This window comes from Garra rufa, chromosome 10 (assembly GCF_049309525.1).
Source record: "Garra rufa chromosome 10, GarRuf1.0, whole genome shotgun sequence".
Lineage (NCBI taxonomy): Eukaryota > Metazoa > Chordata > Actinopteri > Cypriniformes > Cyprinidae > Garra > Garra rufa.
The window spans coordinates 3,328,646-3,348,463 of NC_133370.1; the positions used below are offsets into that span (position 1 = coordinate 3,328,646).

A 19,818-nucleotide genomic window follows, 5' to 3' on the forward strand; every position below is an offset into this window, starting at 1 on the left:
TTTTACATTTTCTCTTTTTATTTTTCTGGATTGTGTGTTTCATGATTTAATACATATTTATTTATTTTAAATTGCACTTTTATTTGTTGTGTTATGTTTATTTATTTATTTTTATTTCATGATTTTTTTTATTTATTCTGTCTAATGAAATGAATTTATACTTTTTACATTACAATACAATTAATGAAACAGTTTAATTACTCTTTTAAAATGTAATCAAATGAAAATATAAAAATTCTACAACAAAATTACAACAAATTTTTTCTGGGTTCTGTTTCATGATTTATTAGATTTTTCTTTTAAATTGTGTCTAATGAAATGGATTAATAAAACTTTTTTACATTAATACAATTAATAAAACTGTTTAATTAATCTTTTAAAATGTAATCAAATGAAAATATAACAATAATTTTACAACAAACTTTGCATTTTTATTTTTTCAAGTTTTTTATTTTTTATTTTTTTCTGGATTCTGTTTTATGATGACATTTTTTTAATTGTGTCTAATGAAATGGATAAATAAAACGTTTTTACATTAATACAATTAATAAAACTGTTTAATTAATCTTTTAAAATGTAATCTTATAACAATAAAATGAAACTATAACAATAATTTTACAACAAAACTTTGTATTTTTATTTTTATTATTTATCTTTTTTTTCTCTCGTTTCTGTCTTTTATTATTATTATTATTTTTATTATTTTTTTGTATCGTCTCTTTCTTGCACCTGGAAGTCCTCCCACCTGCCACATATGATTTGCAGGTTATTAGAAAATATCTTTCTTAACAAAAGACTGTATAAACCTGAGACAGACCACCAGTAACTGCGATGAATGGAAGAAACTGGAACACCATATATGGTGACTAAGTCCCGCCTTCCATTTTTAACAGCCAATCAGCAAGTCGCCGCATTGTGTTTACATTTAAACTTGCATTCTGCCTTTGCTCTATTTGGCTGTTCAATATGAAAAAGATAGTTTTTAGCAGTATCTGAGGGTTATAAACTATGTTTGACAACATTCATGTCAGATTTTAAGAGATTTTGGCAAGAAGTTTTAGTATTTCCATAATCAATTGATCTCATGGCAGAAAAATGACTGACAGCTCAAATAGCCAATCAAATCGCTGCACTGAAAAGCCTTGCTGCTATCTGACATTTTGTCAGACACATACATTCCTTTACCTACATAAAAAAGTTGTTTTCATTACACGTGCAATTTAGATAATAGATATATCCAGAGTGGCTAGCTAATTCAGTTTTGTTTGTTCTGTTCCCGAAATCAACCAGTAATCTAGCAAAATGCGAGCATTGGTTTAGACCCGTCATTAAATTGTTAATTTTACACTTAGGTGATTCTGTGATGTTTTCTCCATTAAATATAAAGACTAAATACAAAGACAAAGAGTGTGTTTGAGAAGTTTTCATTAACACTAGATGCAATTTAGGCAATTACATGGATTTATTTAATTAAACAAGTCTTTTCCCATTGAAAACTATTATAATGAAAACACCTAATGTGGCTTAATGTATTAAAACTAATCTTGGAGAATCAAATTCAACAATAAAACATTATGTACAGGCCAGCAGATGAATACAGAATATGGATGCAATATGCAAAGTGTCATGTTAAGCATCTTCCCATAGAAAACCATTATAAATAAAGCACTTAAAGTGCAATATAGCGCACTGCATTCATATTCTGGACTCATCTGCTTTCCCATATATAATATGCATAATCAACAAAGTGTATATTCTGAATTTGGTCTTTTAAAATCATTGAATGAGAACATGAACGAGAAGCATTTTTAACTTTTTCAATTTTTTTCAAGCATTGTAAACTTTTTTACATTTTTACACACACACACACACACACACACACACACACACACACACACACACACACACACACACACACACACACACACACACACACACACACACACACACATATATATATATATTTAATAATTTAATACAAATTTATTAAAATGTGTCTAATGAATGATTAAAACTTTAATAAAATGTCATAAAATTGTAATAAATATAATAAAACTATTTAATAATTTTTTTTAAAATGTAATTTACAACTAAAAAAATTAATTTTAATATTTTTTTCTGGATTCTGTTTTATGCTTGAATAAAAAATCTGAAAATTAACAAAAAAAAATTGTGTCTAATGAAATGAATAAGTAAAACTTTTTATATTAGCAAAATTAATAAAACAATTTAATCAATCTTTCAAAATGTGATCAAATAAAAATATAAAAATTAATTAACAACAATTGCAATAATTTACAACATAAAAATAATTGTTTTATATTTTCATTTTTTATATTTTCACATTTTTTCTGGATTCTGAAAAAACAACAAATTTACATTTTATTTTATTTTTTCCACTTTTTTCTTTTTTTGTGTTATATGATTTAATACAAACTTACCATCAGAACTTGTGTTTAATAAAATAAACTGAAACTAAATTAAAAAATGTATATGACTGAAATAAAAAAGAAAAATAATGAAAATAATGAAAAATAAAAACTAATACATTGCATACATTTTCAACTAAAATAATATCTTGGTTGTATGTTATTAATTTAAAGTAATATTACTACTAGTATAGTAGTGGGATGAGACAAACTACAGAAGTGAGGTGAGCCGCCTGGCCATGTGGTGCGGAGACAACAATCTCTCACACACTCAGCACACTCAGCATGCTCCTCTGACCATCAGTGGTGCGTCTGTGGAGAGAGTGAGCAGCACCAAGTTCCTGGGTGTGCACATAACTGAGGATCTCTCCTGGACAAACAACAAACACCACTGCACTGGCCAAGAAAGCACAGCAGCGTCTCTACTTCCTCCGCAAATTAAGAAGAGCAAGAGCACCAGCCCCCATCTTGTACACATTAGCCGCGTTTCCACTGTCGGGCCAAAAGCGGGCGTGCTAGTGCGTGCCAGGGACAGTCGCGTTTCCACTGTCACTTCCGGGGCCTGATCGTGCCTCGTCGGTGCTTCCTCAGGGCCAATGGCCTGGGTTTTTCAGCCCGACGAAAACCTTGGGCCAAAGCGGGCCAGCTGGGGCTTGAGGCGTGGTCAAAGTGAAAGGCAGAGTATGTCTGCGGTAAGATGCGCATTTCGCTGTATTACAAATACAGGGCTCTTCTAAGCATTTGGGCCGAGGACAATATACAACGCCAGTTTGACGGCGTCTGCAGAAACAAAGACATCGTTGCTGAACTCGCAAAGCTAAATATCCAGCGCCTTTTGTGTCCTGTATAAATCAGGTCCTATTCAGTAATAGTTACACTATTAACTGTTGTTACAGACAACTATGTGATGAAAACATTATTTAAATGCATGTCTGATTAGTATTTACACTTAATTAAATTTGGACAAATGCAAATAAGATCCTACAAAAATGAGATTTACATCGCCCAAAAACCCCCACAAAAACTCACCAACACACCTTGATAACATGTTAACATACACTGTACCTGTATCTGTACCTAAATAAAGGCATAAAAGATTATCCTAGAAGTACAACTGTTTAGTTATTTTTTGCTGTAGTGTGTAGATTGATGTAATACCAAGTTAGACGAAAGATTTGTGCGTAGGTCATAAAAACAAAGCTTATTTTCAAGTGATTTATAAATGTAATATACTACAATATACTACTATACTACTTCTTGCATCAGAACAGACATCACCAACATCACAAGGCGTTTCTGCATTCGCTGTATCCAGCTTCCACATCGCTGTATTGTTCTTTTTCGCCTTGCAGCAAACATAAGCTTTCGGCGTAAATGCCGCTGAGCCTCCGTCTTCGCATCTTGGTTTCGCTGCCTTCCACCAAGAAAACACAGAAAGGAGCAAACAAACAGCCGCTTCGGCTCTCTCCATTTTGTTCGTTCGATGATCGCACTATGGTGGCCTACCTGACCTACTTTCAATCTCCCCGCTGAAAGGGGAGGGGTTTCGTGACATTTAATCCAAGGAGGTGTGTAAAGGGCAGGCCTTGGTGGCCTTGGTGCTTGAGACTCGAGCCCATTGGCCCCGCCCGGCACACTCTTATCACTGGCCCGACAGTGGAAAAGCGGCTATTCTACCGGGTTACCATTGAGAGCATCCTGTGGAGTTGCATCACTGTGTGGTTTGGAGCCTGCAATGCGTCCTGCCAAAAAACTCTCCAACGCATAGTCAGAGCAGCTGAGAGGATCATTGGTGTCCTTCTCCCCTCCCTCCAAGACATCTACAACACTTGTCTCACCAAAAAAGCCCTCTGCATAGCAGCTGATCGACCCACCCAATGCAAAGCTTCTTCAGCCTGCTGCCATCAGGGAGGAGACTGCGGAGTCTCCAGGCCAGGACCAGCAGACTGAAGGACAGCTTCATCCATCAGGCTGTCAGGAAGCTCAACTCTCTCCCTACTCTGCCCCCACTCCCCTCACTCCCCTCTTCTGCCCCACAAACTTTCTGAACAGACACACACACACTGACCTGCACCAGTCACTTTGTGCAGCATTGGTCTGCCAACTACCTCACACTGCTCTTAAGACTGTTACAAGACTGCTCTGACACTTACATTTTTACGCACTTACAAGATCTGTTGCACTGTATTGTTTATGTAGTATCAGGTTAACTACTGGGGTAGGAACTTTGTATAGGTGTTTGTTGAAGGGGGGATTATTAAAGCCGTGGGTTCAATGGACGTACTGTGTGTTCCTTGTGTTGAGCCTCCTATAAAGGTTATGGTGTACCTATAAACCACATAACATGGTGTCAGAAGCAAAAGCGTAGTATTAACGAACAAAAAGAGATAACACAGGACGCAGGCTATTTGTTTATTTGTTTTCTCTCTGCCGATTATCGAAAGTTCGGGGGTAACGTTACTGCTAGCGAGCTCACAGACGGCAAAATGAGTCAGTTTCAAGTTTCTCCACCAGAGAAGTTCACATTTAAAGCAGAAGACTGGATTAAATGGATTAAACGCTTCGACAGATTCCGCATCGCATCCGGATTGGAGACACAAGCGGACGAAAATCAAGTGAATGCATTGATTTACACAATGGGGGAGGAGGCGGAGGATATATTGGTTTCCCTGCACCTCAGCCCAGAGGAAGCGAGTGAGTACGACACAGTTAAGAGAAAGTTGGATGCTCACTTTGTAACACGCAGAAATGTGATTTTCGAGAGGGCAAAGTTTAACCAGAGGCAGCAAGAAATGGGTGAGTCGGCCGACAGCTTTCACACAGCGCTGCACTGCCTAGCGGAGCACTGCGGATACGGGGCTCTGCATGACGAAATGGTGAGAGATAGACTTGTGGTGGGTCTGAGAGATAAACGCTTGTCAGAACAGCTACAACTCGATCCCGAGCTGACTTTAGAGAAAGCAATTACTAGAGCTAGACAAAGTGAGCAGGTGAAGAAGCAACAAGAAATGCTAAAAATGAACTTCAAAGCAGATATCTCTAACGCTCAGCTTGACAGCATGCACGCGCGTCAGCGCAACGGCGCACGCGCAAAACAACCCAAGCCACAATACAAGCAAACAGAAAAAAAAAAACAGAAGGAAAGACAGACACAATGCAGCAGATGTGGTGATTCAAGATGGCATAGCCAACAACAATGTCCAGCTAAAGATGTAATATGCAATAACTGCAGAAAAAAAGGACATTACGCCAGAGTGTGCAAAACCAGAAGAATGTGTGAAATGCATGTAGCTACAGTGGTTGAGGACACTGGTGAGGAAGTTGCATTTTTGGGTTCACTGTCAGCGGATGCAAATGACAGCCCATGGATGACAGACATACATGTGGAGAATCTCAACGCACGCTTTAAAATTGACACTGGCGCAGACGTCACCGCTATATCGGAAATGCTGTATAACCAGGGCCAGTTTAGCAGGCTAGAGAAGTCAACAAGGGTTCTGCTGGGACCAGGAGGGACTCGTCTGAAGGTGAAGGGCAAGTTCACCGCCACTCTCAGAAAAAACAGTAACAGTACTAAGGAGGAAATTTATGTTGTGGAGGGGCTGTGCACACCACTGCTAGGCGGGCTTGCTGCAGTGGCACTGCAGTTGGTCGCAAGAATAAACAACATCAGCCTGGACTGTAAAGAGACAGTAAAAAGGGAGTTCCCTAAGCTTTTCAGTGGACTAGGTAAAATGGAGGGCGAGTACAACATAGTACTGAAACCAGGCGCTCAGCCTTTCTCCCTCTCAACTCCCAGGCGCATCTCCCTCCCACTCCTGCCAAAGGTCAGAGAGGAGCTGGACCGTATGGAGCAGCAGGGAGTTATCTCAAAAGTGGAGGAGCCCACTGAATGGTGTGCGCCTATGGTGGTGGTGCCGAAACGCACAGGCAAGGTGAGAATATGCACCGATCTCACACAGCTGAACAAATCAGTTATGAGAGAGAAGCACCCCCTCCCCTCAGTTGAACATACGTTAGGACAGCTCGCTGGGGCCAAAGTGTTTTCAAAGCTAGACGCCAACGCAGGATTTTGGCAGATTCCACTGTCCAAGGAGTCAACTCTGCTAACCACTTTTATAACTCCGTTCGGGCGGTATTGTTATAATCGCCTGTGCTTTGGGATCTCGTCAGCACCAGAACACTTCCAGAAGCGCATGTCACGCATCCTGGAGGGCCTGGTGGGTGTTCTGTGTCAGATGGATGACGTGCTCATCTGGGGAGCCACACAGACAGAGCATGATGAGAGATTGTGGAGAGTACTGTCACGACTGCAGGAGGCGGGAGTGACGCTCAATGACAAGTGTGAGTTTTCTAAGAACAGGATAAAGTTCCTGGGGCAGGTCATTGAGGCATCTGGCGTCAGCGCTGATCCTGATAAAGTGAGCGCTGTAAAAGCCATGCCAGCACCCAGTAATGTTAGCGAGGTGAGACGCTTCCTGGGTATGACAAACCACCTGGGGAAATTCCTGCCTCATTTAGCTGAGAGAACGCGACCACTCAGAGACCTGCTGAGAAAGTCCAGTATGTGGGCCTGGGGGCCGCAACAACAGCAGGCCTTCGATAATATCAAGGAAGAACTGACGACACCCCCAGGACTTGCATTGTATGACCCTAATGCTGAAACACTTGTCTCCGCTGACTCTTCCTCATACGGGATGGGTGCCGTTCTTCTCCAGCGGCAAACAGACACAGAGTGGAAACCGGTGGCGTATGCCTCAAGAGCCCTCAGCAGCACTGAGCAGCGATACGCCCAGATCGAAAAGGAGGCGCTAGCATCAACATGGGCCTGCGAGAGGTTCGCAGAGTTCCTCGTTGGGAAGAGTTTTCACATTGAAACCGACCACAAGCCCCTGATTCCTCTACTAGGTTCAAAGAGCTTAGAAGAACTTCCTCCACGCATACAGCGCCTGCGCATGCGACTAATGCGGTTTGCCTACACCATATCGCATGTGGCTGGCAAAGACATCGCAACTGCGGATGTGCTGTCCCGAGCTCCTGTCAGTCATACTGCAGAAGGATTGCAGGAGGAGGAAATCAACCTATATGTTGACTCTGTGGTAGCGAACCTCCCAGCTACAGAAAAGAGGTTAAGAGAAATTCAGAGACACCAGGACGACGACCCTACACTCCAGCACTTGAAGAAATTCTGTGTCGAAGGATGGCCAGATAAATTTTCTATCAGCAGAGTGTACCAGCCATATCTGCCATTCCAAGGTGAGCTCACAATCCAAGATGGTCTACTATTGTATGGCAGCAGAATAGTCATCCCAGCGTCACTCAGGGCAGACATCCTGTCCAAGCTGCATGAGGGCCATCTGGGAATAACAAAATGCAGAGAGCGGGCTAAGCATTCAGTATGGTGGCCAGGGCTCAGCAGAGAGCTGACAAACATGATAGAGAAATGTGATGTGTGCAGCCGTGAAAGAGTCAATTTCAAAGAAAAGATGATGTCTACTGAGTTTCCGTCAAGACCATGGTCCACTGTAGGAGCGGATTTATTCCAGATAGACAACAAACAATACCTGGTCATCGTGGACTATTTCTCCAGATATTTTGAAGTAGCCAAACTGACATCTACGACATCTGGAGCTGTGATTGATCACATCAAGTCTATCTTTGCTCGTCATGGTATTCCTGAAGTGGTCCGCTCAGACAATGGCCCACAGTTTGCATCTGAGATTTTCAGACAGTTTGCACAGGATTGGGGTTTTAGTCATGTGACATCCAGTCCCCATTTCCCACAGAGCAACGGGGAGGCGGAGCGTGCTGTGAGGACAATCAAAAGTCTCCTCAAGAAATCCAGCGACCCTTATCTCGCCCTGATGGCCTATCGAGCTGCTCCCCTGGCGAATGGATACAGTCCCACTGAACTTCTGATGGGGAGGAAAATAAGAACACCAGTTCCTGTCATTCCATCCAAGCTCAACCCAGGGTGCGCAGACATAGATAACCTGAAAAGGACAGAGCAAAGGTACAGACAAAAACTGCGACAGAATTATGACAAAAGACACAGAGCACGCGACATGCCGTACCTTCAACCGGGTGATCATGTGTGGGTCAAAGATACAGTGGAAAGAGGCACGGTAGTGTCTACTGCCGGCACGCCGAGGTCATACATCATTGAGACGCCAGGGGGCACTCTGCGTAGGAACAGATACCATCTTTCACCAACCCCTGTGGCTCCAGGAGAACCTGCTAACTTAATTGAACCGGCAACCGAGAGCACAGTTCTTGATGAAACACACACTCCTGTCACACCCGGAGCACAGTGTGTAGCCAGTCAGCAGTCTCCTGTGTGTGAAAGACGTTTCCCAGGCCGAATAAGGAATCCTCCATCTTACTTGAAAGACTATGTTCGTTCTTAGGAATGGAACCTGAGTTAAGGGGGAAGGCAGGGAATTTATGTTGATAAAGTGTTAACAGAAGCACATGTTCATAGTGTTTTACAGCCAAGTTGAAAAAAAAAAGCCATAGTGTGGTTACGGGTGTTACTGATTTTGATTGTCATTTTAGTGATGTTCTGGGTTATATTTTCAGTATAAGTAATCGGAAGGTTTATAAATACTCTTAATGTTATTTCTGTTTCTGCATCTGCACATAGTTTATCCTTTGCTTTGAAAGGGGAATGTAGTATCAGGTTAACTACTGGGGTAGGAACTTTGTATAGGTGTTTGTTGAAGGGGGGATTATTAAAGCCGTGGGTTCAATGGACGTACTGTGTGTTCCTTGTGTTGAGCCTCCTATAAAGGTTATGGTGTACCTATAAACCACATAACAGTTTACATGGTTTGCATTTTCTACCATGTGCCCTTACTTGTATGTTGTATTTTTCATTTTTATACATTATCTGTTTATTTGTATTTATTCGTATTTTTTCAATTCTTCCTCTGTATTTAATGTTACTGTTTGTATTTGTTACTTTTTGTATTTAATGTATGCACCATGGGTCTGAGAGTAACGCAATTTCAATTCTCTGTATGTCCTGTACATGTGGCAGAATTGACAATAAAGTTGACTTTGACTTCTTTGACTTTGACTAGTACTTTGAGAATTATTTTAGGTACTATTATACAATATCAATATATTTCTGTCACAGTTTCTTCACATTAAACCCAACTTATATTTTGCTGAGATTCAGTGTTTCTAATGCTAGTTTTTTCTCAAATTTAATCTTGATACTACAGTAATATACGTCTGTCATAATCTCTTCAAGTTAAACCAAACTTTTATTTTACTTTCAGTTTTGTCAAGACCTTTGAGTTACAGTGTGTTTTTGACTGTTTTTTCCTCAAATTAAATGGTAAAACTATAAATGATATTGTTTATATCGTTTTGATACATAAGACCCTTCTTCCTCGGCTGGGACCAATTAGAGCCCTTTGAAGCTGCATTTAAACCGCATTTTGGAAGTCCACTATATGGTGAGAAATCCTGAAATCTTTTCCTCAAAAAACACCATTTCTTTACGACTGAAGAAAGAAAGACATGAACATCTTGGATGAGGGGGTGAGTACATTATCTGTAAATTTTAGTTCTAAAAGCGGACTACTCCTTTAAAGAACACTTATTTTAAATAAGCAATTATTTTAAAAAGTAGCCTAAAAATAAAGTATATTTTGCACAAAATAAATTTGATATAAAATGCATATGAAAATGTAGCCATGTGCGGTAATATTGAAAACTGAGAATGCGGCACATGGTGACATTTAGTTGATAATGAAAATCATAATTAAATTGTGAAACCAGTAATGATTCACACCTGTAAAGCAAAATATGCGTTTTCAGACAAAAAATGCACAGGTATGTGCCAAAAAATTAGAATATCGAGGCAAGGTCCATTTATTTCAATAATTTGTTTCAAAAAGTGAAACTTGTATGTTATATTAGTTCACTACACACAAAGTGAAATATTTCAAGCCTTAATTTGTTTCAGTTTTAATGATTATGGATTAAAGATAAGCATCTGTGCTGGGCTAAGGAGAAAAAGTACTGGTCTGTTGCCCAGTGGTCCCAAGTCCTGTTTTCAGATGCAAATTTTGCATTTCATTTGGAAATCAAGGTCCCAGAGTCTGGAGGAAGACCGGAGAGGCACAAAAGTCAAGCTGCTTAAAGTCCAGTGTGAAGTTTCCACAGTCAGTGATGGTTTGGGGAGCATGTCATCTGCTGCTGTGGGTCCATTGTCTTTTATCAAGTCCGCAGTCAACGCAGCTGTCTACCAGGAAATTTTAGAGCACTTCATGCTTCCTGCTGCCGACAAGCTTTTTGGAGATGATGATTTTATTTTCCAGCAGGATTTGGCACCAGCCCACAAAGCCAAAACTACCAGTACCTGCTTTAATAGCCATGGAAAAACTGTACTTGATTGGCCGGCCCATTGAAAATCTATGGGGTATTGTCAAAAGGAAGATGAGGGAACAGAGACCCCAAAATGAAGACGAGCTGAAGGCCAATTTCAAAGCAACTTGAGCTACTATAACACCTCAACTGTGTCAAAGGCTGGAATTAGTGCAAAAGGAGGCCCTGAGGACATAATACAGTACATTAACACTAGGGCTGGGCGATTCTTTCGATTTTTTCGATTAATTCGAAATTTACGTTTTAAGACGATTAAATTTTTTATTAAATCGAGGTATCGCGATTTTTTTATAAAAATATTAGATACATTGTAATTGCACCAATGGCAGAATAATTAAGAGGCAATATTGTCCGACCACATGATGGCGCGCCTAATTAACCGCTGTATTCAGAACGGAAAACAAATAACGCGTTCTGGTAAAATAACGTGAGTCACTAAGTGGACATGATTAGCTGCTTGCTAGCAAGTTAGCCTGTTATATTACATACAATTTCACTTATCACATAAACAGAGTAGAGAGATGATTGAAGACAATAGCGAATTATTTGCATATGGAGTGCGACCAGCATATTTGTATTTGCGCTGAGTGAAGCTTCAAAGGTTTCTATGTGTTTTGCACATTGACTAATGTATCTCAAGTGTAGAGAGAGTGTAAATAAGAGACTGAATGGGCATTAGCTTCGTTTATTATAATAGAGCTTTGTGAGATTGCGAACTAAGATGAGTGACAGCTTTTAATCATTTTAAGGGAGTTTGTAAACGAGATATTGATTTATTATAACAGTTAAATAAACAAGAAGTTATTATTAAGTGACTTACATAGTCTGACTATAACACTATTGCCTGATTTTGCTCTATTTCGTCGTCAAAAGTAGTCTGAAACAAGTCACAGCTGAGCCGCAGCGCATCTCCACTCGAACATAGGGGTGTTTCGTTTATGAATGAACGTGTGTTTTTCAATGAATCTAGTGAAATGTTTCAATTTCCCGTTCATTAAGAGTCACTTGCATTATTCTTGAATGAACCATCCGTTCAAACGAATCAAATGAATGATATGATTCAGTAATTAAATCAGTGTCTTACCACCACCTGCTGGCAGATCGTTTCAGTTATTAAAATCATTTAATATTTCTGTGTTCAAAATTGTATATTTTTGTATACGATATAAGTCCAAGAGAAAAGCATGGAAATACATATTTTCCTCCCGTCTCATATTTATTTGTCTTACAAACATTTACTGTGTCTGGTATGATAAGAATGGGGCCTGGTGGAAAGCACTGATGCAGTTGCAATGTATACTGCAAAATATATGATGCCCATATATATTGTGGAAAAGCTGGGGTTTCTTTACATGCTAAAAGTAGTAGGGGGAAAAAAATCGATTTAAATCGTAAATTGGATTTTTTGTGAAAAAAATTGGGGATTTTATTTTTAGGCCATATCGCCCAGCCCTAATTAACACACTTTCCAGAAGGCCAAAATGTGTTTAACATCCTGTTTTTATTGGTCACATGAAATATTCTAATTTTGTGAAATACTGGATTTGCTTTTTTTTGTCTTTAATCCATAATCATTAAAACTGAAACAAATAAAGGCTTGAAATATTTCACTTTGTGTGTAGTGAACTAATATAACATACAAGTTTCACTATTTGAAACAAATTATTGAAATAAATGGACTTTCCCTCGATATTCAAATTTTTCGGCACATACCTGTATTAGTGTGGACAGGGTCTAAATATGGCATTGTTGCTCACCCTACTGAAGACTATTCATTAGATTACTTGTACTTGAAAGCAGTAAATCGTACCTTCTTCTTCTCCAGTGGAGCTGTTTTTCCTGACGGCCTCAGTGCTTCTCAAATCTTGTTCTCCACCGCTGGGAACAGTCGTGGCAAAGCTTGGCGTCTGAGACTCGTCTGTGGATGTCAAGAGGGTTGTCCCAGCGTCTCCAGCGCTGGATGTCAGGACTGAGGGAGTCGTTGTGCTCTGGGCGACGGTTGTGCTCATCTCTGTGGTGCTCTGATTGAGTCTTTTGGGTTTGTTTCTGCGCCTGTACTGGATTTCTCCACGAGCCTCGTGTCCGTGTGGAGCGGTGGAGAAGAAACCAGTGCTTGTTGTCACCACCGTCAGCGGCGTTTGAGACGACGGGAACGTGTCGCCCCACGAACTGCCCTCCGTCTCCGGGACTCGACTCTCTCCGGAGTAGTTCTCGGTCGAGATGGAGATGGAGACTTTGGGTTGAGGGGCTTCGGTTTTCTGCTCTGGTATTTCGGTCACCACGATCCAATCGGCCGACGTCGCCGGACCATCCTGCGCAGCTCGACTGGTTTTGTTGTCATCCGGTTCATCTCTGGTGGCGTTTGGTGGGACTGTCGTCGGTACAATTGGACTCGTGGGCGGAAAGGAGGTGATTAATTTATCAGTGACGGTGGAAGGACTGGTCAACCATGAGTGGCTCCACCATGACGTCAACTCTATAGACACAAACACAACCAGTGCTGTTACTGTTAAGTAAAAATAAAGTTAAATATAAATATAAATACATAAATGAATAATAAAAATGACGAAAGCACAAATCAAAATGAAATCAAAATTTAAAATAGTAATAATATTATATATAAAATAATATTATAGCCTATAAATAATACTAAAATAAGACTGATTCCTTTACCATCAGACATTTTTTGAACTGCATGTAGTGTATTTCAGCCAGTGTTGTTATTGTTAACTAAAAATAAAGCTATTGAATTAGTTTTCGTTAACTGAAAGGAAGCTGAAATTAAATAAAATTATATACAAACATTTAAATAAAAATGTACACTTAAAAAACTTTAATGAAAATTAAATACGTTTAAGCACAAGCACAAAAATGACAAAAAAAAAAATAAAAAAAAATAAAATATGATTAAAAAAAATGTGAAATAGAACAATTTAAAAAATAAAAAATGACAAAAGCACAACAAAATGACAAACTAAAATTAAAACTATATCTCATAACTCAGACTTGTTTTTTTCCAATTAAAACTTTAACGTGAAAATGTTGCTCTCTCTCTCTCTCTCTCTGTATATATATATATATATATATATATAAATATATATATGCTAAACAGAAATAATAAACCACTTTTGCAATTATTTTGATTAATTTAGTTTAATATATAATGACAGAAAATTAAAAATGAAAACTGAAAAAATTTAAATAAAAGCTATTTTTAAATTATTTTAATTTCAGTTTTATTCAATTTGTGTAATTTTAGGTTTTATTACCGTAAATGAAAATTTGAAAATTAAATGAATGCAACCAACTAATTTTTAGTTATTTAAAGCAATTTTGTAATTCTAAAATTATCTTTTTTTATTCCATGGCGGAAATTGATTTCTTTTTCTTATTTTGTGACATGTAAAAATAAAATAATTTTTTTCTTGGCAATTTCAATTTCACAATTCTCAGTTTATACCTATGGAGCCCCTAAGGGGACGTGGAGCAAAAATTAAATAAAGTTTAGTTTCGCGTGCTCACGTGAAACTATCGCGTGCGCACGTGAAATTTTCTCTATAGTTTCGCGTGCGCACGTGAAACTATCGCGTGCGCACGTGAAACTATCGCGTGCGCACGTGAAAGTTTCACGTGAGCACATGAAACTAAACTTTAAAAAAAATTCTGTACATGAAGGTTTTCGCGTGAGCACATGAAAGTTTCAAGTGAGCACATGAAACTAAACTTTTGATTTTTTTTACTCTGACGTCCCCTTAGGGGCTCCGTATATACCTCATAATTTTGTGTTTTTATTATTATTATTATTTTTTTTTTTTTGCAAAGAAAAAATTCTAAATTGCAAGAAATAAAAATAAAAAATATATATAATTGAAATTAAAATTTTCATAATGGAAACAAAAAACTGAAACAGAATTGTTTGACAAATTCGATTTGCAATACTGACTTTTACATCCAAATTGTATAAAAGAAACTCAGATTATGGGGACATCATTTGTGACAAAAATAAAAGATGACTTATTTTACAATTCTGACTTTTTTCTCAGCAATTAATTTTACAATTCTCATTTTATAACTCATAATATTGTGTTTATATTATTATTAAAAAAAAATTTGCAAAGAAAAAAAAATGTAAGAAATAAAAATGAAAAATATATATAATTGCAACTTTTTTCACATTTCTGACATTTCCCTCACAATTTCTGAGTTTATATCTCACAATTCTGACTCTTTAAATTTTTTAGAATGGAAACAAAAAAACTGAAACAGAATTGTTTGAAAATTTAATTCGCAATACTGACTTTTACATCCAAATTGTAAGACAGAAACTCAGATTTATGGGGACATCATTTGTGGCATATACTGTATATATATAAAAAAAGGTAAATTTGATTTATTTTAAAAAAAAATTCTTGGCAATTCCAATTTTACAATTCTCAGTTTATAACTCATAATTTTGTGTTTTTATTATTATTATTATTATTTGCAAAGGAAAAAATCTAAATTGTAAGAAATAAAATATATATATACTATAAAACAAAAAAGGAAAATGTCAGAAATGTGAAAAAAGTTTTCAAATTGTAAGATAAAAAACTCAGATTTATGGGGACATCATTTGTGACAAAAATAAAAGAATTTAAAAAAAGTACTTATTTTACAGACTTTTGTCTTGGCAATTCCAATTACACAATTCTCAGTTTATAACTCATAATTTTGTGTTTTTATTATTATACATTTTTTTTGCAAAGAAAAAAAAATCTAAATTGTAAGATATAAAAATAAAAAATATATATAATTGCAACCTTTTTTCACAGTTCTGATATTTTGCTCACAATTTCTGAGTTTATATCTCCCAATTCTGTCTCTTTTTAATTTTTTCATGATGGAAACAAAAAAAAAACTGAAACAGAATTCAAAATTTGATTCGCAATACTCACTTTTACATCCAAATTGTAAGATTAAACTCAGATTTATGGGGGAAAAAGTCTGAACTCTGAGATCAAAACACTTGGCCAGTGCATATATTTGCATTCAATTATGAATTGCATGCTGACACATTTCACAATCTAACAATGCACAAAAAACGATAGCTAGTATGGCTGCAGGCCAAACGCAAGCATTTATGTACTTTTTTCGGGCCCAAGGCAGCATCCTAATACAAATGAATCCTCACAAATGAGTCATGAACATATAAACAGGGCACAAATATTGGGAGAACTTGGTTTTGTTATGTCTGGTTTATCAGCAGAATAAACCACACAAAGCAGTAGAGCGTACAGTACAGCAAGCATGCTTACACTTTTCCAGTTTCTGGCTTCGTGTCTCAAGCTTTCAAACCTCAATTATGAAGCTTCCACTGGGGCAGAGCTGAAATTCTGGCTGGAAAATGGACTTTAATAATGTAGGCGACAGGCCTAAGTTTCCATTTAGCGTTAAACATTAATGCGACCGGGTTCAGTTTGGGCCAGACGAGGTATCTGTATTAATGAAGACAGGAGGGCAGAGAAGAAGCTAACTCAATACTCAAACTTTAACGCTCAGCCATACTCCACAAACACACACCAAATTCTAGTTTGCTGTAAGAAAACAGTGTCAGCTTGTGGTTGAAGTAAAGCCGAAGTGACGCTGACAGGACAACATCAGTGAACTCAACTGCCTCCTCTCAGTCTCACGACTTCCTCCCGCTGGGCTTGAGCTCGATTTATCCCATGACCGATCAACTAAAACACACTTGGCACTAGTAGCCCATGAGTTCTCAAAAAGCTTGGCTAATTTATCATGAAACGTAGATAATTTAACAACAATTTGTTAAATCTGTGGCAAAAATTGAGCTAAATAGAAATATAAAAAGCATATAAACTACAATCAAATATAAAAATGAAAGCTAATTTTAAAAGCTTTTTTTTCTAAAGTAACATCATTCTGATTTCAGTTTCAGCAATTTTAAGTTTTTGATAAGTTAAAGCTAATTTCTAATTCAACATTAAAATTTTCACTTAATGCACTTAAATATAATTCAATTTTAAGGCCCAATAAAATAAAATAAAAAAAGTTTTTTCTTTTTTTGAAATTTCAAGTTTTTTTTATTCTAAAATTTTAGAAATCAAAAAGCATCTCCAAGTAATTATTTTTTTTTACAATTTTATTTTTTTCTTGATTCTGTTTGAATGGTTAAATTACATTTTAGAAATAAAAAAAAACATAAAATTTTTAGGGCTTTAAGAAATCATTTTATGAATTTTTCTGTTTTTAAACTATTTTCTAGATTCTGTTTTAATGGTTAAATTTTTAGAACTTTGGAAAATTTTGTATTTTAATAATCAAAAAGCATGACTGATTGGTTTAGTTAGTTTAAAATTAAGATATTTTCATCCACCTAATTTTACTTTGCTGCATTCTTATTTTCTACAGTGTTTTAAATATATATTACATGAAATTTTGTTCATATTTTGTTTTATATTTTCTTTTTCCAATTTAATTTGAAAGCTTTAGTAATTTTATTTAGTTTACCATCAGTAGAATGGTTAATGTAAATTTTAGAAATCAAAATGCATGTCTAATTAATTTTTTTCTTTTTACAATTTTCTTAATTGTGTTTTAATGGTTACATTTTAGAAATCAAAAAAGCATGTCTAATTAATAGAAATAATGAAACTTACTTACACAAATATAACATTTTTAGGGCCCTAAAATTTCTTTCTTTCTTTTTTTTTCTAACAATTTTTTAAATTCTGTTTTAATGGTTAATTAAAATGTTAAAAATCATGTCCAAGTAATTATTATTATTATTTTTTAATTTTCTAAATTCTATTTTAATGGTTAAATATTTAACAATCAAAAAAGCATGTCTAATTAATATAAATAATTAAACTTACACAAATATAACATTTTTACGGCATTTTTAAAATCTCTTTTTAAGAATCTCTTTTTTTAAATTTTCTAAATTCTGTTTTAATGGTTACATTTTAGCAATCAAAATGTAGTTCTAATTAATCAAAATTAAGAGACATACCATTTAATTATTTTTATTACTATTTTTATTGATATATATATATATATATATATATATATATATATATATATATATATATATATATATATATATATATATATATATATATAAAATAAGTATCAATATAAATTTATCACTTAGCTCCAATTAAAATTCATCTTCCTTTTCATAAAATATTCATTTAATCATGATCCATTTCTTTCTGACCAGAGTCATTTGTTCTCAGCAAGAGTGCAAATCTGAGACAGAAAAGGCTTTACTTTCATATTTACCTGATCCAGGAGTTGCGGTGATTCTAGCATCCGTCACAGGCGTCTCCGTCGCAACCTCACTCTTGGTCGTCGCCTCCGCTTCGCTTCCCGTCAAGTAGGTCCAGGGTTTCCATAATGAGCTGACGATGTTGGTGAGCGAACTCTTGGCCTTTTCTTGAGGAGCATCTGAAGGAGCCGCAGGACTCACGGACTGACCGGACAGACCTTCGTCCTCATCCTCTTCCTCTCGGGCCGAACCGCCAGGACTCAGATCCGACCTCAGATCAGGAAGCACCTGTCGGCTGTCTGGGAAGGAGTCCAGCTGGCCGCTCCAGTCCAGAGACGTGTCTCCGGCTCGCAGACGGACCGTCAGATACTCAGCCGACAGCTCGGCGGGTTCAGCGGCCATGAGCGGCTCAACGTCTAAATCCACCTGTCCGGTCCAGTTAGAGGGCTGAAGGTCAGGCGGGTCCGGCTGGCCGGTAGTCTGTGCGTCTGGAATATAGTCAGAGAGGAGCTAGTTTAACATCAAAACAACACATTTAACTTTCAAAATACCACACATTTCCGAAGTTAAACAGGGCGTAAAACAATACCACAACAACATATGCCATGCTTGAAAAGTTTCAGATTTTTTTATGCTTTTGAAAAAGCCTCTTCTGCTCACCAAGGCTGCATTTATTTGATTAAAAATGTGGTAAAATCTGTAAAATTGTGAAATATTATTACAATTTAAAATAACTGCTTTCTATGTAAATATCTGTTAAAATTTAATTTATTTCTGAGGTCAAAGTTGCATTTTCTGCATCATTACTCCAGTCTTAAATGTCACATGATCCTTTAATTGTTTGATCCTTTTAACCATTTAATGGATCCTTGATTAATAAAAGTATTTATTTATTTGTTAAAATTCTTACTGACTTGCCTATAATTCACATAAAACACTTTTGCTGGAGAATATTACTGATTTCTTAACCAAATAATAAAAAAAAATTCATTATTTATTTTTTGACTAATATTATAAGTCAGGCGGGTCCGGCTGGCCGGTAGTCTGTGCGTCTGGAATATAGTCAAAGAGGAACTAGTTTAACATCAAAACAACACATTTAACTTTCAAAATACGACACATTAAAGTTAAACAGGGCATATAACAATACCACAACAACATATGCCACGCTTGAAAAGTTTTTTAAATGTTCAAATTTATTTTATGTTTTTTAAAAGTCTCTTCTTCTCACTAAGGCTGCATTTATTTTTTATTAAAAATATGGTAAAATCCGTAAAATTATTATATTTAAAATAAAATATTATTACAACTTAAAATAAATGTTTTCTATGTGAATATCTGTTCAAATGTAATTTATTTCTGAGGTCAAATTTGGATTTTCAGCATCATTACTCTAGTCTTAAGTGTCACAAGTCATTCTAATATGCTGATTTGCTGTTCAAGAAACATTTTTGATTATTCTCAATGTTAAAAACAGTTGTGCTGCCCAATATTTTTGTGGAAACCGTGATAGATTTTATTTTTCAGGATTCACTGATGAATATAAAGTTTAAAAGAACAGCATTTATTTGAAATAGAAATCCTTTGTAACATTATAAATGTTTTTACTGTCCCTTTTGATTAATATAACGCATCCTCGATGAATAAGCATATTAAATTTCTTTACAGAAAAAATACCAAAAAATTTTAAATGGTAGATTGGCAGAAAGATATCAGCTATAGTTC

The 19,818-nt window shown here is 36.4% G+C and overlaps 1 protein-coding gene across 1 annotated transcript in view; it reads right to left on the bottom strand.

Moving 5' to 3' along the window:
• Positions 1 to 12,601: 12,601 nt before the first annotated feature.
• LOC141343806 (uncharacterized) overlaps positions 12,602 to 19,818 on the bottom strand; it is a 34,797-nt gene continuing 27,580 nt past the window's right edge. Inside the window, exons 8-9 of the mRNA XM_073848458.1 lie at positions 18,108 to 18,603; positions 12,602 to 13,302 (exon numbers count right to left, since the gene is read on the bottom strand). Coding sequence (XP_073704559.1) covers positions 12,602 to 13,302; positions 18,108 to 18,603 — 1,197 coding nt within the window. The remainder of the gene's footprint in view (positions 13,303 to 18,107; positions 18,604 to 19,818) is intronic.